The 19,769-nt window shown below is 41.7% G+C and overlaps 2 protein-coding genes across 7 annotated transcripts in view; one reads left to right on the forward strand and one right to left on the reverse strand.

Moving 5' to 3' along the window:
- RIGI (RNA sensor RIG-I) overlaps positions 1 to 6,709 on the forward strand; it is a 99,165-nt gene extending 92,456 nt beyond the window's left edge. For 2 of the 3 annotated variants that reach the window (XM_075825658.1, XM_075825659.1), the window contains 2 exons: positions 4,377 to 4,523; positions 5,872 to 6,709. In XM_075825658.1, coding sequence (XP_075681773.1) covers positions 4,377 to 4,523; positions 5,872 to 6,189 — 465 coding nt within the window. In that variant the 3' untranslated portion in view covers positions 6,190 to 6,709. The remainder of the gene's footprint in view (positions 1 to 4,376; positions 4,524 to 5,871) is intronic. The other variant, XR_012847589.1, reaches the window with a different exon arrangement.
- Positions 6,710 to 8,247: 1,538 nt separating this feature from the next.
- ACO1 (aconitase 1) overlaps positions 8,248 to 19,769 on the reverse strand; it is a 254,019-nt gene continuing 242,497 nt past the window's right edge. For all 4 annotated transcript variants that reach the window (XM_075825662.1, XM_075825663.1, XM_075825660.1 and 1 more), the window contains 8 exons: positions 15,741 to 15,897; positions 15,340 to 15,464; positions 14,327 to 14,431; positions 13,433 to 13,575; positions 11,619 to 11,766; positions 11,342 to 11,464; positions 10,976 to 11,167; positions 8,248 to 9,255 (listed from right to left, as the gene is read on the reverse strand). In XM_075825662.1, coding sequence (XP_075681777.1) covers positions 9,136 to 9,255; positions 10,976 to 11,167; positions 11,342 to 11,464; positions 11,619 to 11,766; positions 13,433 to 13,575; positions 14,327 to 14,431; positions 15,340 to 15,464; positions 15,741 to 15,897 — 1,113 coding nt within the window. In that variant the 3' untranslated portion in view covers positions 8,248 to 9,135. The remainder of the gene's footprint in view (positions 9,256 to 10,975; positions 11,168 to 11,341; positions 11,465 to 11,618; positions 11,767 to 13,432; positions 13,576 to 14,326; positions 14,432 to 15,339; positions 15,465 to 15,740; positions 15,898 to 19,769) is intronic.

Raw genomic sequence — 19,769 nt, forward strand, 5'->3', positions numbered from 1 at the left:
ATATACTACAACTGCCATAGGCATAGTATGTAGCAAAGGATTTCATGCGGCCAGTCTGCTCTCAGTGCTTGCAATCCAAGACCTCCAGAGGAATCTAGCACTCCTCAGGATGTGGCACCCCATGAATGAGCAATGTCTTTTGCTCTGAATGACCGAAAACGGGGACTTAAAAGAACAAGGCCGCAAAGCTATGGTTCCCAAGCCATAGCGGATTTGAGAAGATTCTATACAAGGAGTGGAAAAATCCTGACAAACGCACAGATTCTTTTTCAGGAGACTTGATTTCAAAATGGTCTGTTTCTCCTTCTGTGGATCTGCCTACCTCAAGGCTATCAAGGACCACTTCCCTCCCACTGCCAGACGCAGCTTCACTCAGCTTGGGAATCCACCATTTTGTCAGTAGAGTCACGAAGTCTGTTTTTATGGCTGCAAGATCACCTTTGCGCCCGGCTACTGTGTGGGTGTGTTTGGCCTGTTCAGTGAGGGGGATGCAGCAGCACTGCAGCATCCTGGCAAGAGCGCCGCAACAGGATTTAGCCAAGCTTGCTTCTGGTGATTCAGCTTTAGGCTGGGTTCACACGTGGCGGAATTTCACTAGAATTCCGCTGCGGACACTCCGCAGCGTTAATCCGCAGCGGAGCCGTTTCTGCATTGACTTCCACTTCTATTTAGAAGTGTTCGTTTAGACGATGCGTAAAATTCCGCTGCGGAGCATAGGCTGCGGAGCGGAATTTGGTGTCCGCAGCATGCTCTGTCTGTTGCGGAGCAGTGGCGGACTCATGGCGGAATTTCTCCATTGACTTCAATGGAGATTCTAATTTCCGCAATGAAGTCCGCAGCTGTCATGCACATGTTATGTGTGCTGCGGATGCGTCTTGCTTTTTTAACTTGACATTTCTTCATTCTGGCTGGACCTATGTATTTCTAGGTCTACAGCCAGACTGAGGAAGTCAATGGGGCTCCCGTAATGACGGGAGCGTTGCTAGGAGACGTCTGTAAATAGTCACTGTCCAGGGTGCTGAAAGAGTTAAGCGATCGGCAGTAACTGTTTCTGGACCCGGGACAGTGACTACCGATCCCACTATACAGCAACCTGTAAAAAAAATAGAAGTTCATACTTACCGAGAACTCCCTGCTTCTGTCTCCAGTCCGGCCTCCCAGGATGACGTTTCAGTCTAAGTGACGGCTGCAGCCAATCACAGGCCAAGCACAGGCTGCAGCGGTCACATGGACTGGCGCGTCATCCAGGGAGGTCGGGCTGGATGCCGAAAGAGGGACGCGTCACCAAGACAACGGCCGGTAAGTATGAAATTCGTTTACTTTCACTAGGGAAAGTGCTGTCCCTTCTCTCTATCCTGCACTGATAGGGAGAAGGGAAGCACTTTTCCCGCAGTCCGCAGCAGCTAGTCCGCATCAATTTTCTGCACATTTTGGGCAGATCCGCAGCCGTAATCCGCAACCCAGATTAGGTGCGGCATTGATGCGGACAGTTGCGGAGGAAATCCGCCACGTGTGGCCATGCCCTAAAACAAACATTTTTATTTTAAGCTTTCCTCGAGTCTGCCTGCTTCCATTCTCATGCATCAGTTAAATTGCTGGTCATTTGGTGCTCTACTTGGCTGAAATCTTGGGCGGCTGATCTGGCTTCCAAGAAGGCCCTGGTTGGCCTTCCTTTTATTGGTGGCAGGCTTTTTGGTAAACGTCTGACGTTATTTCTGAAGTTATAAGACCCTCCCTTTTTGGGCTTGACCCGTCTGTCTCTGATGCTTCTCCGCACCAGGGGAGTCACCATCGTCCCTTACCTGAATGACCCTTTTCAGGAGTTGCAATGGTGGGAGATCTCACAGGTTGTCACAATGTGTTGCTTCTCTCCAGTGGCTGGTTGTCTTAATGGACTTGTATCACTTGCATCCCGTCTCAACCAGACTATTCCGACCTACATGGCCAGGGCAAGGATCCCAAAGTCCTCACAGCTGACGTGCTGGTCATTCCATGAAAAGAGTTCTCGAATCCTGTTTTCTTTCCAGTACTTCTTCCCTCCACTTCCACTCTTGGCCAGAGTACTCAGAATGGAAGGTGTACCAGTGGTTTTGGTGGCACTGGACTGGCCCCATCGGGCCTGGTACTCCGATCTAATCAACCTTCTCGCAGACTCCTTGGCCTGTTCCATCCAGGCTTTCCCAAGGTCCACTATTCTACCTTCTTTTACCTCAGATGTGTTTAATGGCGTGGCTGTTGAAGCCAAGGTTCTGAGGGCCCAGGGTCTCTCTGAGCCTATTATCCAGACGATGTGAAGGCCATAAAACCTGTCATCCAGCCAGGACTTTTCAGGTGGCTCCTTTGACCCAAAACCTTTGAGAGACCTTTAGTTGCGTCCTTTCCAGGAAGGTAACTTTTCTGGTGGCAGTCACCTCCATTAGACAGGTTTCTGAACTTGCTCTCTTTTGTGCCTGCAAGTCCCCCTTTTTCATTCATATGGATAAAGTGGTGTTCCGTCCTTCCTACCAAAAGTAGTCTCTACCTTTCACATCAAATGAGGAGCTTGTTCTCCCTTCATTTTGCCTTTCTCCATCTCATCCATGAGAGCAGTCAATGCATTGTGCAGCGCTCCATTTTTTTTTTTGTGTTATTCCTGAAGGGTCATGCTAGGGTTTAGCAGAATCCAAGGCCACCATTGCATGTTAGGTTTATGAATTCAGACCAGATCTATTGGCCCAAGAGCAATGTTCTCCCCTTCGGGTTACTGCCCATTCTGCAGGGGCTGTTAGCACTTCCTGGGCGGTCAATAATCAAGCTTCAGTTGCACCGGTGTGCATGCTGCTACCTGGGCTTCTATGCACACTGCCGCAGCTACGGACAGCTGCAGAGTGTCATATGTGGGCCATCTGCAAATAACAGACCGTGCACACATTGATTTCAATAAGCACAGATGCAAATGCAGCCCATATAATGAAGTTTTTTTTTTTTTTTTTTTTGCGGTTTGGGCTCCCAGCCAATGCACAGACCGTGGAATTCAGTCGTGTGCATGGGCCCATAACTCATGCGCATTTTTCCGGATGAATTTCGGACACAACACATTAGTGTGCATGAGGCCTTAGCTTTACAAAATTAATTCTCTGTGCTCCGCTGCCAGTCTTGGTTGCAGATAGCTTTGTTAGGTTGCATGGTTGTACTTTAAGGCCTTGTTCACCCGGCGCTCAAAAAGTCTGTGTAAACGCATCAAAAACGCTAGCATATTTGCAAAGAGCTTTTTAAAGTACAGGTGTTTTTCAGGTGCATAATTAGGATCCCTATTAACTATGGGAAGTAGGCGCATTTTACGCACCAAGAATTGACCAGCTGTCTTTTAAAAAAAAATTTTTACACTACGTGTCATTTAAAAACGCAAGTGTAAAAAAACAAAAACGTATCTTTAGCACTACAATGCGTTTTCCCATGGTCAATGGGAAGCTTAAAGCAAGCGGTTTTGATGCGCTTTTTGGAGTGTAAAACACTGCAAAAACACGCCATGTGAACAAAGCCTAACTTTGGGACTGCTTTAGGACTTTCCATGATGTTTCAACCCCAAATGATAACGAAAACAACAATTTTTCTACTCCAAAATCTATTTTTTGTTGAGTTCATTGGGGGAACACAGATCCCCACCCTCTTATTTTTGTTTCTTCCAGGGCCAGGTGTTCTGTTTTTGGTTAAAGGGTAGCTAAACGTTAAACGTCTGACATGTCAGAAGTCTTGATTGGTGGGTGTTCGAGCATTGAGACCCCCACCATTTTCTCAAACGAAGCCGCAGAAGCGCTCGTGTGAACGCTCAGCCTCTTCGTGTCTGTTCGGCTTTCTCCGGAAATCAAACAGACACGAAGTGGCTTAGCGCTCACACGAGCACTTCTGCGGCTTCGTTTGAGCAAATGGTGGGGGTCTCAGCGCTCAGACACCCACCTATCAAAACGTCTGGCATGTCACTATGATATGTCAAAGTGTAACTAAACGTTTGACAAACTTCTAAATTTTCTCCTGAAACCATGGACATTTTTTTTTCTCCTACTCCTTCTGTACAAACTGAATTAGTCAGTGTCTGTGGGAAGTGAATGGCCTGCCTGGCCGGAGACTATTTTATTTCCTACCTAGTGTCACTGTCCTATACGCATAGGGCTGTGTCCCCCCAATGAATTTAACGAGAAATAGATTTTAAGGAGAGTACAACAATCTTGTAATAACCCATGTACCGGCAGGAATATGCTCACTGCAGTCACTACATTGACATTGAACATAGAAAGAGGAGTGATTCATGAAAAGAAAAAATATCTATCTATATCTGGAGAGCTCAGACATCTAACCATACATAAATTCTCTGTTTAAATATTGTTTGTTCATCAAAGAGCCTTCGATTCCAAAGAGAAGAAAAGAAACAAAGAGATTTCAGAAAGAAATTCAAGCCAAGAGAACTTAGTGAAGAAAATAAACGACTGCTTTGTATACGATGCAAAATATTTGCGTGTAATACAGATGATATTAGAACTATACAGGTAAGTAAAAGTGACCCGATATGGTACTTTATTTGCAAACATAAAAATAAAAGCATCGATGGCAGGCAAAAAAAAAAAAATTGTCTTCCACACTGTACGCAAAGGCCAGTTTCAGAAGACTGAAATGTGGCTGAATTATAGCCTCTGCGGTTTCATTCAGTAGATCCATGGGACATCCAGCTGTAATATGGACGCTAAAATGTGGCTGCATTATCGCTATCTGAAACCGGCCTAAGGGTACCCACACATGCGCTTCAAATCCTCGGCATGCTCTGAATTCTGTGTGGGGAAAGACGTCCTTGATATACCATTTTTTTTTTTTTCAGCGTTTTAAAATGCATGTTTTAAAAAAAAAAAAAACACTAATGCGTTTCAAGCATTTTTAATGGCAATTTTTAAACATGCATCTTCCCTCCCGATTTTGAAGACCTATGGTAAAGCCTATAGGAGGAAAAAAAGACAAAAAACCGCCATACCTAGAGCATGCTGTGTTTTGACAAAAACGACACAAACCAACACACTGGGGCAGATAGAATATTGTCACATTTTGCCACTTTTCATTTTAGACTATTTTAAGAGCAGATGTTTGTGCCTCACTATACACAGTGTCTAGAAAAGGGGGCATGGGAAGGAAGGGGGGGGGGGGTGCACCAAACCAAAATTAAGCCCAACCAAGGAAAATGGTCTAGCAAGAGGAGTCAATTGATCATATACGTTGTGCGTCACTGTGAAAAATGTGGCACATCTTGACTGCCTGGTCTAAGTTTATGCTATCTAAAGCCTGTGAGAGATCGCACCCCTCATGTGTACTGTAGGCTTTAAAGTAACACCTGGCAGCATTTACTTTTGTTTGTTTGCCCAAATACGCTGCTGTGTGGGAACCCATCCTAAAGACTATTTTACAATTTCGTATTTGACACTCAAAACCAGGAGTGGTTCCAAAACGATAGAAAATACGTTTTAAAGAAAGATTTGTACTGTGTAGTGTTCACACCTGGTTTTGGCTTACAAATACGGAAACTAAATATTGGGGTGTGAAAGTGGCTCAGGCTACGGAGACACCTTGGAGCATGGCTTTCCAATTTTAAAGGGGATGTCTAGAAATAAGTGTTCACAGCAGATTCTGATGGCTGACACTAGGACACTTAAAGGGGTCTGAGGCATACAATGGTGGGTTGTTCAAAATAGCAGAATTTTTGCTCAGGGTTGTGACCTTTGTTATATTTTTCACAAAGACCTAGGACAAAAAGGTTCACTGTACTTCATTGTATGCCCACTTCCATCAAGCTATGCTATAGATCTGGGTTATAAATTACCATGCACAACAATTTACTGTGTTTTCACACAGGTTGCACATCACACAGTGATCGATAAAGAATTTAAAGATCGGTATTTTACAAAGCCACATTACAGTCCAAAGGCGTTCAGCAACTACAAGAAATTGCACAAAATATACTGCAAGAATCCCAAATGTGGAGAGGACTGGGGGGTCTCAGGTACCTACCTCAACTTCCAGGACATACCACTCATCAAAATCGACAAGTTTGTGGTAGAAAATGCTGATGGATCTCAGATATACTTCAATAAGTGGGTAAAAGTAAACTTTCAAATGAAGGAATTTAATTTAGAAGAGATAAAGGAGTCATTCTCTGCTAATCAAGAGTAATCATGCCCAATTCCACTACAAAAACTACCTTTCACAATCTAACAATAAGGAATCCCCCATTAACGGCAGAGATGGGAGAAACTTCTGTTTAAGTTGTGATTGTGGTGTTTTCAGGGGTTAGTGGTGTCAGAGGGCGAGTATTCTCGGAGGTCCCCAGGGCTGCCCTGTGGTGACCTCTTTCGGCATGCCCCAACAAGCCTTTATCCATAAGTACCTAAGAAGCATATGGCTGGAGCTTCCCTTTAATATACTGTTATAGGTCTATATGCCAGAACATTATAGTTAAAGAAAAACAAAATAAGGGCACATGGGTAATTAACCCCTTAATGACCAGCCTATTTTAGACGTTAATGACCAAGCCATTTTGTACGTTTTTCCATCGTCTCATTCAAAGAGCTATACACTTTTTATTTTTGCGTCGACATAGCTGTATAAGGTCTTTTTTTTTGCGGGACAAGTTGTAATTTTTAATAGCACCATTTTGGAATACATAGAATTTGATGAACTTTTCTTAACTTTTTTGGGGGGGGGGGGGGGGGGGAGGGTGAATAGAAAAAAACCCAGCAATTTCGCCACACTTTTTTGCGTCCTAAGTTCACGCTGTTTACCGTGTGGTATAAATAACAATAACTTTATTCAATGTGATTGCAACGATACCACATTTGTATAGTTTTTGTATGTTTTACTACTTTTACACAGTGAAAACACTTTCAGTTACCTTACTGCTAAGGAGAAGGGCCCCCTTGCACATGAGATGAAAAATCTGCAAAAGGATTACAGTCTGAGCTGTGTGGAGATGAAATTTGCTCAAATCTCGTCCATGCAGAAAGCGTTCGGCAGCGTGCTGCAGATTCTCAAAGCAGGTTTTACCCGTTTCAATGTAGAAGGGGTGAAATCTGCTGTAAATCTACAGCAAATTCCCGACGTAACACACATGCATTTTGCTGTGGAAAAATCAGCCACGTGTGTAGGGATTTCCCTTCTCTTTTGTATTCGGATTCTTTTAATGAAAACAGGAGACTAGAGCAGCTGAACGCAGTATAAAAGACAGCCTTAGGCCTCATTCACACTTGTGTATTTTGCATCAGTATTTGTAAGTCAAAACCAGGTGTGGAACCTACATAGGGAAAAAGTATAATGGCCTAAGCCTATTTACGATTAAGTTTTATTTAGCACAGCAATGGTTTTTTCCGAGCCTTGTGTATTCATAAAATGTAACTTATGGTTTGTGATTTGAAGTGTGATATTGTATTCAAGCGGAGTGTTCTACCCGTGTTTTCTGTAAACTGTAAAGTAATTGTTAAGGCATTCCGTTTTAGAAGTATACTTTCATTTATTCATAAAGAAGAAAAAAAATAAACTTGCCTACAGGTATTCAGTTAAACATCTGGGTTGTGTGTTTATTTTTGGTTGTTCAAAAGTCATTCGTCTTGTACAAAAACCTGATTTCACACTCACACACACACGTCGTAAAAAGCACCAAAACAGTGTGAACTAGGCCTTAGATTGGAAAAAGGAAACAAGGACTGGATTACTTGCCATGGGCAAAAAGGAGACCAGGATACCATCTCATTTTATATTTGCATGCTTTTGTATAGCGGTTTTCTGACTGACTGACTGACTGACTGACTGTCACTTAAGTGTTTGGAAACCCTGAAAGGAGGAGTATGCATTGCTAGTTCCCAAGGTGCATTGTGGGCACTATTACCTCAGTGGTCGAGTGACAGAAGGCAAGAGAAATGACTCTTTGGGAGTACCATGCACAAAACGAAGATACGGAAGGCAAGTTTCACAGTATATTTTTAGAAAATACAGCCTGTACATTGGCTGACTCTGGGTGCAACTCCTTGTCCCAAATCACCGGAGAGCGCAGCTCTGGAGCATACGTGGGTTTTATTATTAGAAAAGATAGGAACATAGCGGAAAGTACGAGAAAAAAAATCCACTTTGTAAATAGATTTAGTTCATTGATTGATTTATTTTCCTTTAGTTGTAATTATGACTAGAAGACCAGCAGAAATGGAAGAGCATGGCGACATGTGCAATTATGCAAACAAGTAATGTACAAAGAATTTTATTTTTTTTACCAGTAGGCTTTATTGCGTAATGGCTTTCAATTTTAGACAACGTTGGGGTTGCTGTTAGGTTTCACAGAACTAGTGGAGGCTTAATAGAAAAACTTATTTTTTATATCGTAAAGTAGTGGGTTTTTTTAAACTGAAACTGCACCACTTTTGTCCATGGGCAGTGTCTGGTACTGCAGCACTGCCCTATTGACACGGATGGCGGCTGAGCTGCAACATCAGACATCCCTTGTACAGACATGGCGTTGTTTCTGAATAAAAAAATAAAACTGATGTAATCCTAGAAATCCCTGATATTCAGGGAGAATGAAACAGTAGAGCACATTTACTGAAATAAGTCTAGTTGACCGCAAACCATAACAAAAAAATATAAAGATTACATTTGCTTAGTCTAATTAAGTTTTCTGAGCTAAAAATCAATGTTTAAATCATAAGGAATGGCTTGTGAGGCAGGGAAAGCTGTAAATAATTACGTAACGCTCAGATGGAGGGAAATGTGAATATTTGAGCGGATTTAGCACCACCACTTTATCATTTGCACCAGCATTATAAGGTAATATAAGTGGGAAGCTCTGAGACCGGACACGAGACCAACGTGGCCACGTAATCCTCCTTCAGCTAAAAACATCTAACAGTCTCTGAATGGGTTTCTTATCTGTATAATCTAATTAGACCGGACTGTCACTTGACTGGTCACATATTCCTGAGTATTCGAGTCACTAGCCTGTAGAAATATGGCAGCATATGGATATCCTTCTCCTGCTTTATAATATTTACTAAGGACTCTGCATTTTAATGTAAGACACAGATGACAGTTTATCTCCATCCTTTTTAGTCATTGTACGTGCTCCAGATCGCTCTCTTAACTAGAATTGGCCATTTTACGGATCATGTAGTTCAAGATGCCTCCATTGCGGTAATAGGTAAGTTCCACATCGGTGTCAAATCTCATAATGGCTTCAAAAGTCTTTCCTGTATCCAACTGTAGATGAAGCAAATGGAGAACATTGTAAATTGAAGGCACTTTTGTTTTGCTATTTCTTGAATGATGGCTAAAAGTGAACCTCGTATTTCAGATACAATGTGCAAGACGACTGATTTACAGCAGTAAATCTGCCACATCAGTAAAGGGGTTGTCCTGTTTCAGCATTTTTTTTTTTTGTATAATAAGCTATAGAATTTTCTGAATATACTTTGTTTAAATTCCTTAGGATCTATTCACACGACAGGGTTAGAGTGTCGGCCAATAACGCCCGTTTTGTTCCGTTTTTCTCGGCCGCCTTGCATCCGTTTCGGCCGGGTTTCCGTTTTTAACCGCCGATTTTGACCCGTTCTGCATCAGTTTTTTTCCCTGTCCGTTTTAAGAACAGATGAATTTTATTTGTACATTTTTTACCATACACTTCCCTCTGTAGATAGTGCCACTCAGACATTTACATGTACTTCGCACTGTGAGAAGAGAGCGAACGAGCGGTAGAACGCACTGCCGTCAGTCAGATCACATCCGAGTGACAGAGGTTCTTTACTCGGCCCCGTAGACTTTCTATGGGAGTCGGGTGAACGGCCGAAAACAGAGCATGTCCCATTTTTTTAACGGCCCGATTTACCAGGACGTCCAAAAAAAAAAAAAAAAAAAAAAATGGGTTGTGACTCTCCATTTGGGGTCTATTGTTCCTACTGCAGCCGTGTGATGGCCAGGAATCCCTGTTGTGTGAATAGGGCCTTATTGTTTTTATGGTCTCTGCTTCTTGTTCAGTAGGAATCAAATTCTGTCCATGGTCATGTGATGGACACAGGTGCTGGGATCGTTAGACACATACTGTAACAAGCCGTGCACATCACATGACCATGGACACAATTTTATCCACTGGAAGCAAACAATGAGTGTTCGACTGAATAACAGCAAGCAGAGGTCTTAAAAAAACCTTAAGGAATTAATGCAGAAAGCATATAGGAAAATTGTATAACTTATACAAAAACCTTAATTTGCTGAAACCAAACAAGCCCCTTTAAGCTTCCATGCCTTGTTTAGTTACCTGCTGCATGGGGTGTAAATCTTCACAGAGCTCTTACAATAGACAAGACTCCCTCCCTACCCGCATTTAGAACAACTCTTCACCAGAAAAAACAACCTAATCTAACCATTTGAATATTCTAATCCAGTTCCATGCGGCTATATTGCTTGCAGAACTCAAATCGGCATGAAGCAACAGGACATAGAGCTGCGGCAAGTGACCACTAAGGTGAGGAAGATAGCCATATTTTAACGTTATCTACAGGGGTCAGGGAGCGACCTACTGTAAATAACAGCCGGTTACACAGAATGATAAAGATAAGCCACCCAATGCATGTATGGAATATGTCTAAGCAATAGCCCAGCAAATTATGAAAGATACCCAATATGCAGAAAGCTGAAAAACAGCACTGGATGATTTCAGGTGAGATCTCACATAGGGAACTCAACAAACGGTCACTTCTGGGCACATATTGTTACTAGCAAAGTAGAAGCTCATAGTCTGTTGCTAAAAAGCAACAGAATTTTACAGGGGTTCCCAAGCTATGTTTCTAATAAAACTTACTGTCAAAACTTTGCTACCATCAGCATCAAACACCAGTGGCTGAGAGAAAAAGGTAGAAAAGGCTTTCAGCCACATCCTTCATGTGACGAAGGACAAAGGTGCTTTCACATAAAAAGATTTTACCTTAATCTCCACATTCATGCCTGGCCGGAGGTCTTTATCTTCAGGAAGAAGAATGGTGTAACGCTCTTGCCCGCTTAGTCCCAATACTTCAGCATTTTCTCCTGGTAAATACTGCAGGGGAATAATTCCCATTCCTACAAGGTTACTGCGATGGATGCGTTCATAGCTCTCAGCAAGGACGGCCTTAATTCCCTGTGGGGAAGAGGCAATTGTTTTAGAAGGTGAAGTGGGTAGGGGGTGGGGGGTTGAAAAGGTTTTCTGTGTCATGACAGTGGAGGGAATGGAGTTCTCCTAGTCTGGCTGAAATTTGAAGGCAGCACATCATTATAGCAACCCAAAGATTAGGACTACCTAGAGCAGACATACCTGGAGGAAGGGTCCTTTGGCCGCCCAGTCTCTGGAGCTCCCTGATCCATACTCTTTGCCAGTAAGTATAATTAAGTTCTGTCCAACCTGTACATATCTTTCAGCTGCATCAAAGATATCAAGCTAGGGAAAATATAAACCAGATATAAAACCGGTCACACAACCCAGAGCCTAGTGATTCTATATAAACTTTTTGATACAGACAAGACTTTGCAGAAGGCTAATAATTCATTTTTAACCAAAGTAGATAAATAAAATGTGAAGGGCACAGACTTACTGTTTCGTTGGATGGAAAGTGTATGGTTAATGGGGCCTGTTTGTTGATGAACTTGTTGAACAAACGGATGTTGGCGAAGGTTCCTCTTGCCATTACAGCATCATTGCCTCTGCGTGAGCCATAAGAATTGAACTCCCTTGGTGTTAAGCTGTGAAAAAGACAGAAACTATAAACAACTGTAAAATATGCCACTGAGTTGTCGGCTTAATGACAACTTGCTGGAAGCCATAACCCCACATTCTATTAACATAAATTTAAATAAGGGGTCGGGGTCAGCTTAAACCAGCTGATTATCCCCCAAAAAAAGCCATGGGATCAGATCTTAACCTTGTTTTTTTTACTTCTGTCAGAGCTATAAGTCAGGCATACAGTGGGACAACTGGCCTGAACCCCGTCAGAGCATTACCTGAAACATTGCATTGCCGTCACTGTCCATATAAGGAGCTTTGTGATGCTGGAGTCTCCATCCAGAGTGTCGGTAGCACTCTGGCCAGAGTCTCCAGTCCCAAAGAAGCTCCTGACGTCACTGTCCATATAAGTTTGGATGGTAAAGCATAATCTTCTATGCTATTCCATCGTTAAAAGTAAAAAAACAACAAAAAAAAAAAGGATATACACACCACTAACGTATACCAAAAGGTCACTCTTTTGGTCCCAATATGGCTAATAGAGTCCTATGGACACGTTTAACGTGTACGTCAGGATCTTTCCTGACATACACATTAAACGTAAGGCTAAAAACGCAGTGTGATAGGGGCCTTACTCTAGTCAGCAAATGTTTGGGTCCATGTATACATTAGATTGTTGTTAGATCATAATTGGCCAGCTTAACTCACCAAGGACTACTGAGTAAAGCTACTACCCAAAAAGGGAAAAAATCGTGAGTCTTCAAGCAGGTCACATGAAGCGCTAGACGATTTCAATTAAAATCCATGTGAGTTGTGTCCTTCAGAGTAAGGGTAAATTCACAAGGGGCGGATAACGCTGCGTAAAGGTACACAGCGTAACCTAATTGTGGTGCAGTTTTTTTAGCCGGAATGTCCGCTGGGGAAACCGCAGCATTAGCCAGGCCGGCCTCATGGGATTACGTTTCATCCCAGACGACCATTGCAGCTCATGATTAGATGCAGCGACGGTCACATAGGATGAAACGTCATCCCAGGAGGCCGGCCTGCAGAATGTCAGAGGTAAGCAGGTGGTGGTTTTTTTGTATTCCCTAAGTTGCACTTTTTGCGGCATAATCGCTGCGACTCCACCGCAAAACTTGACTGTTTGTTGCGGGTTTTAGATCCCCATTGAATTCAATGTGGAAAACCTGCAACAAAACACTGGCGATATTCTGCAACCATAATGGACCTGCTGCGGCTTAAAAAAAAAAAAAATACAATTGTGTGCGGAATCTCCGTATATCACGTACGCAGCATGTAGATGATATTTCTTGAAATCTCAGCCACTTCTCTGCTACTGTATTATGCTGTGGATTTTCCGCAACAAAATAAGTTGTGGAAAATCCGGAGTATTTACGCCATGTGAGGACTAGCCTTTGCGGCAGCTCTTCGCCCTGGTTAATAGAGGGGTCCCCAGCAGGTTATATCCATACGCCTTAATAGTGCATATGAATAAACGTTTTCTACAACAGACAAACTATTGCACTACTATAAGTGCAGTAGAACCAGGTTAGCACGGTTCTAAATGAATTGTAAAAGTATGAATTACTGTATTTAAATTTAAAAAAAAGACAAAAACTATCCGGTAGGTAGTAGTCAGACTTTCCACAGCTTTCATTGCTGCACAGTAATCATTATTCTGCTTACCCTCGGTTAGTTAGGTATCGGGCTGCAGAGCTGTTTCTGGCGATGTTTCCAGCAGGAGATATGTGGTCGGTAGTTACGGAGTCGCCCAGGTTAAGGAGGACGTAAGCATCGGTAATGGGTTTTGAAGGTACAAGATCCATTGTCTAGTGAAAACACCAAAATTTGTTACATAGCGAAAGGAGTGGCAAAAATAGACAACGTTTCTAATCTGCTAGGTGTAAAGATTCCATGAACCAATTAAACTTAACCTGAACATGAAACCGTAAACTTTTCAGTATGTTGTTAATGGACACATTGAATAGCTATGGTCATCGTCACCTAAAGTTATAAAACTCAACTAAAAAGATCCAGTAAACATTTCCGGTCTATGATCCAACTGAACACCATTTCCACTGTCACCTGTACAACTAATTTTGGTTGAAGGTAAGACCCCCCACCCTTCCCTCCTCTAGTCGCTCAAAACAATTCCTGCCATGTGTATGTAGGCCTGCTGGCTCTGGAGGTAAATATTGATTGCATTATAAGTAATCCCCTAATATATTATTGGTCAAATGTATAAAAACAGAGTTGGGCATAAGTAGGGATTAAAATTCCCTGTAGTTGCACTTAAATCCTCTTGGTCATACTGCCTTTGGGACTCAAGTTATATAGTGTGTAGCAGAAGAAGTCTATAGCCTTTTGATGGGCTTGCTTTCACTTCTCTATGTTCAGGTCCCTGCTGCTTATATGACTTATATAGCGCCAACGTATGCCACAACGCTGTACACAGGTTGGAAGGACTCACATGAGTCCCTATCCTAATGGGGATTATAGTCTAATTATGCAGTTCCCTAATATAATATACAAAGCCATCATCAAGAAAAGCCACACGTGTACTAGATACATTATACATACCAAGTTGTCAAAGAAAGGTGGGGATTTGATATAGGTTGATTTTGGATCCCAAGGGTATAACTGATCAGTAGGTGCCTTCAAGTTATTCCAGTTCTCATTGACTTTCTGCAAGACCAAACAGAATATTTTCAGATGGCTCAAAAAAGAAACACAAGAACATGAAAAACAAATCAAAGCAAAAACCTTATAATATGGTGGTATGATGGTGAATTCAAGGTGGAACTAATCTTACAGTGAACTTCGGCTTAAGCCAACTTTTACTGAACTCCAGCCCAGTTAGTGGAGAATAAACTTTATCATTATTATTTTAGATTTCATTTTAAGCTTTATTCTCTTGATCACAGTGGAACATGGACATTGCTATGGGAGGAGTGCCTCCATATAAGCAGTAACTCGCCTTTAAAGTGAGTGCTACTGGCTGTTTCCCTACCGCTCACTCTAAAAAAGGATGGACTGCACATACAAGGCTGCTTCTCCGATGATACCGGGCCTGTTCTCAGGGTTGGTGGTCTGAATGCTAGTGGATAACCCCTGTAGTGGATGAGCCTGCTACCATTTGTGCTAAACTTCCACGGTAAATTCAACAGCACAAAACCGTATCAAAATCATTGTTTCGTTAGCAAGCCAATGGGGCTGAGCTGCAATACCTAATACAGGCCACGAACTGCTAGGCCACGTTCTCACGATGTGGATTCTGTCAGGATTTTGGCGAGGATTCCATGTCTTTATTCCCACAATATCTGCAATCATTCCACCGGCAATGCATCTTAAAATCTGCAGCATGTTCATTATGGACAAGGATTAGCTTAATTGAACTGTAATGGAGCTAATCTGTGCGAATCTGCATGCTAATCCGCGGCAGAAATCGGAGGTTTAGTTGAAGATTTTTGCCAAGGATTATCTTCAAAACCAACAATAAATCTGCCTAGTGTAAATCCTGACTCCGTTCTGTACAACTAACAAAATGACCCTAATTAATGCCTAAAAAGCTGATAATAAAGATTATTCAATACCTCAATCTTTTCATAGACCTCTTTGAACATTCCAGGGATAACACATTTGCGCTCCACAGCCTGAATTTCATCCCTCGTGGGCCAGATATCCCTTAAGAATACTGGCTTGCCATCAGCATTGACACCTTGAGTGTAACACAGGGAAAGGATCAGACAAAGCCTTCACAGAAAATGCTATGCCAAAAGAACCATTTTATGATGTAGAAGAGATACGGACAAGAGACAGTATCAGCATTTGAAACACTGAATTATATCAATAGTAGAGCACTGAACAAACACAAACTCATTATCATTGATGCATCAGTTATAGCAACTTTAAACTCTGAACTCATCAAGATGACAAATCCCATATATTACTATTTCCAGGAAGACGCCAGTAAATCCGTAAGGCAAAAGCTTACCCAGAGGTTCCGTCTCAAAGTCAATCCTGACGGTCCCAGCTATGGAATAGGCAATGACAAGTGGTGGCGAGGCCAAGTAGTTTGCACGTGTATTTGGATGAACACGGCCTTCAAAGTTCCTATTACCAGATAACACACCTACAGCAACTAGGTCTCCCTGCAGACAGCAGAAAAGAAAAAAAGGCAGGTGTAAAGCTGTATGAACGCTTGGGGGAGGGGGGGGGGGTCTCTCTCATTATATATATATATATATATATACACACACACATACACACATACACACACGTAAAACATGGATAACATTTAATGTGGACAAGTATTTCATTATGTAAATAAATGACTGATCTGAAGACCTACAGAATGGATGCTACAGCTCAGGAGGATATACTGTAGACAAAAGCCGAAGTCTGGTTCTAAAAGATGCTGGTCAGCAGTAGAGAAGTTATATGGGCAGTTCACAAAAGCTCATTATAGGCGCCTAATATGTGCAACCCTTCAAAAGGTCAAACTGTACTTTAACCCCTTCAGGACAGCCTATTTTGGTCTTGTGGACGCAGGTGATTTTTTAAAATCTGACGTGTCACTTTATGTGGTAATAACTTTGGAATGCTTTTACCTATCCAAGCAATTCTGAGATGGTTTTCTTGAGACATATTGTACTTTACGTTAGTGGAAAAAATGTTGATAAATTCAGTATTTATTTGTGAAGAACACCGAGATTTTAAGATTTGCAATTTTCTAAATTTAAATGTATCTGCTTGTAAAACAGATAGTAATACCACACAAAATAGTTACTATTTAACATCCCCCATATGTCTACTTTATGTTTGAATCGTTTTTTGAACATCCTTCTATTTTTCCAGGATGTTACAAGGCTTAGAACTTAGGAAATTTTCATGAAAATGTGAGAAATTGCTGCTTAATTTTTTGTGGACCAGTTCAGTTCTGAAGTGGCTTTATATATTAGAGACCCCAATAAGTCACTAATCCATTTTTTTTCTGTAACACAGAAGGTTTTACTAGAGAAACGCAACTCAACATTTATTGCCAAGGTTCTGCAGTTTTTAGAAATATCCCACATGTGGCCCATGTCTGGTAATGGACTGAAACAAAGGCGCACCTAGTGGATTTTGGGCCTCCTCATTATTAGAATATATTTTAGGCACCATGTCAGGTTGCCAAAACAGTGGAAACACCACCAAAAAGACACCATTTGGCAAACTACACCACAAGGAATTGATCAAGGGGCATAGTGAGCATTTTGACCCCACAGGTTTTTTTTTTATGTACTTAGTGGATTAGACCGTGAAAATGGAAATCTAAATTTTTCCCACTAAAACGTTGAAATTATAAATTTTTACAAGGCATAAAGAAAAAAAAAAAAAAACACCACAGCATTTGATAAGCAATTTCTCCCGATTACAGCAATATCCCATATGTGGTCATACACGGCTGTTTGGGGACACGGCAGGGTTCAGAAGGGAAGGAGCACCATTTGGCTTTTGGTGCTGAAGTTTGCTGGATTGGTTTTCAGGTGTCATGTTGCATTTGCAATGCCCCTGAGGGTCCAAATCAGTGTAAACAAACTCAAAAGTGACCCCATTTGGGAAACTACATCCCTAAAAGAATTTATATAGGGGTATAGTGAGCATTTTGACCCCACAGGTTTTTTGCTGAATTTAGTGGAATTAGGCCGTGAAAACTTCTATTGTTACATATGGCGTTCATGGTGCGCTATAAATGACTTTAGTCTGCGGGTCAACGCGATTACAAATACTACCATATGTTTATAGTTTTTTTTAATGTTTTATGGTGTGTGCACGATAAAATCACGGTTTTAAAAAAGAATTTAGTTTTTTGTATTGCCATATTCTAAGAGTCAACTTTTTATTTTTCCATCAAGAAAGCCGTGTGAGGGCTTGTTTTTTGCGGAACAAACTAGTTTTTATTGGTACATGCGACTTTTTGATCCTTATTTATTCAATCTTTTAGGAGCTGAAGTTTTTAAAAATAGCGATTCTGGTATCGTTTTTTCATTATTTTATTTACGGAATAAATATGATTATATTTTTATATTTTAGGCTGTTACGGATGCAGCGATACCAATTATGCATAGTTTATTTATTTTTTTCTAATAAAGGACTTTATAAAGGGAAAAAGGGCGATTTTCAATTTTAATACTTGGAACTTACTTTTTTAGAATTGTAATTTTTTTGTTTTTAACTTTTTTTTTAGTCCCACTAGGGACTCGAAGACCCAACTGTTGGATTGTCATCATAATACCCTGCAATACTTACGTATTGCAGGGTATTATAGCAGTCAGTTTCACACGGACAGGCAGCGTATTAATCGCCTTCCGTAGATGGCAGACCGGAGGCCTTTGTTAGGGTTCCGGTTGCCATTGCACCAATCGGCTCCCCGCAATCGCGTACCGGGGAGCCGATGTTGTTGTAACAACTTAAATGCGGCGGTCCCTATTGACCTCCGCATTTAAGGGGTTAATAGGCGGGGATCACGGCTGTGATCTCACCCGATGTCTTCCCTCAGTGCTGAGGCTGCTAGTTGCAGCCAGTACTGAGAGATGCCGGGCTGCGGGGAATGCCTGTGTGCTCTGTTAGGAGCGCACGTAGATTAACGGGCTGCAGGCACAAGAACCAGCGCTGCAGCCCGTTAATATACGTGGGCTGGTCGGAAAGGGGTTAAAGGCGGAGTTCATACAATGCGTATTTACTGATGTAGCCATCTATATCTGGACTGATATCACGCTGCAGCAAGTTATCACACAACAAAAGATAAAGGATCTTGTCACGGTGTATTTAATAAGTCAAAAGTCAAGATAAAGATGGCTACATAAGTAATACGCTGTTGATCTGACCTAAAAAAATGCAAAACAAATTCAACGTGTTACGTTGAGACTTCGGAGAAAAAATTACCAGAGATTTTAAACCATTGCAATGCAATAAATAAATTCCATGGTCAAAATAGGGCATGCGGCAAATTTGAAGCATGTGTAGAATCCGCTAAGGATATTATTTACGCTGTGAGCGTATGGGTTTGTTAAAACTCCATTCACTTACACAGTACTGTTCATAGTACTGTTCCTCGGCCAAAATTCTGCATAGAAGTACGCTGTATGACCCTAGCCTAAAAGGTGTTGTCTCATTAGAGACAACCACTTTGATTGCAGCTGCCACAGTGATCAGCCGATTACCGCAGTAAGCGGTAGTTCACACGGCGCTGTTTTAGCGCTGAATGCGACGTGAAAACCGCTCGCGAAAATAAAAAAGCGGCATGCTTTCTTTGAGCAGTGTCCACCTCTGAAATCATTGGGAGGCAGGAAAGACCCACGGCACCACGTTTGCATAATTTCTATAGGTTGTAAAAAAAAAAAAACTAAAAAAAAAACTGGGATTTCAAAACCTGAATCAAAATTCATGAAGGGATGCCTTGACTTACCAACCATCCAGGTTTTGTATGGATGGCCATTCATCTGTCAAATGTTTGAAGTCCAGCAGAGCGGCTCTAGTAGGGTTCCCAAACATGAAACCTCACTTTATGACGTCCATAGCTTCATGAGACAATCCCTTTAAAAAGGGACCCGTCATTTCACTTGACACGTGTATTTTAGTAAATACTTATATTCCCCATGAAACAATCCTGGGAGGGTCTTTTCTTAGAAGTCTACTTTATTCTAATGTCTGTTATTCCTCCTAAAAAACTGAATAAATTAAATAACTGGGTGTTATCATTCACCTTGTCAAAGGGGCGTGTCCCTACGCAGCATTGATTTGACGTCGTCAGTCTGTGTAGGGAAAATGGTAACTCCCAGTTGTCAATTTATTCATACATTTCTAGGAGGGATCACAGAACGGCACAACACAGATCAGAGAAAAAGATGCTCCAGAATAGTTATTTTATGGGGAGCACAATTCTATATTAAAACCACCACGTCAGGAGAGGTGACCGGTCCTCTTTAATGTGAGGGCCAGGTAGTGAACATTGTAAAAATCAGTACGTTTTCCAATAAAT

This window comes from Rhinoderma darwinii, chromosome 1, assembly GCF_050947455.1.
Source record: "Rhinoderma darwinii isolate aRhiDar2 chromosome 1, aRhiDar2.hap1, whole genome shotgun sequence".
In the NCBI taxonomy this organism is placed as follows: Eukaryota; Metazoa; Chordata; class Amphibia; order Anura; family Rhinodermatidae; genus Rhinoderma; species Rhinoderma darwinii.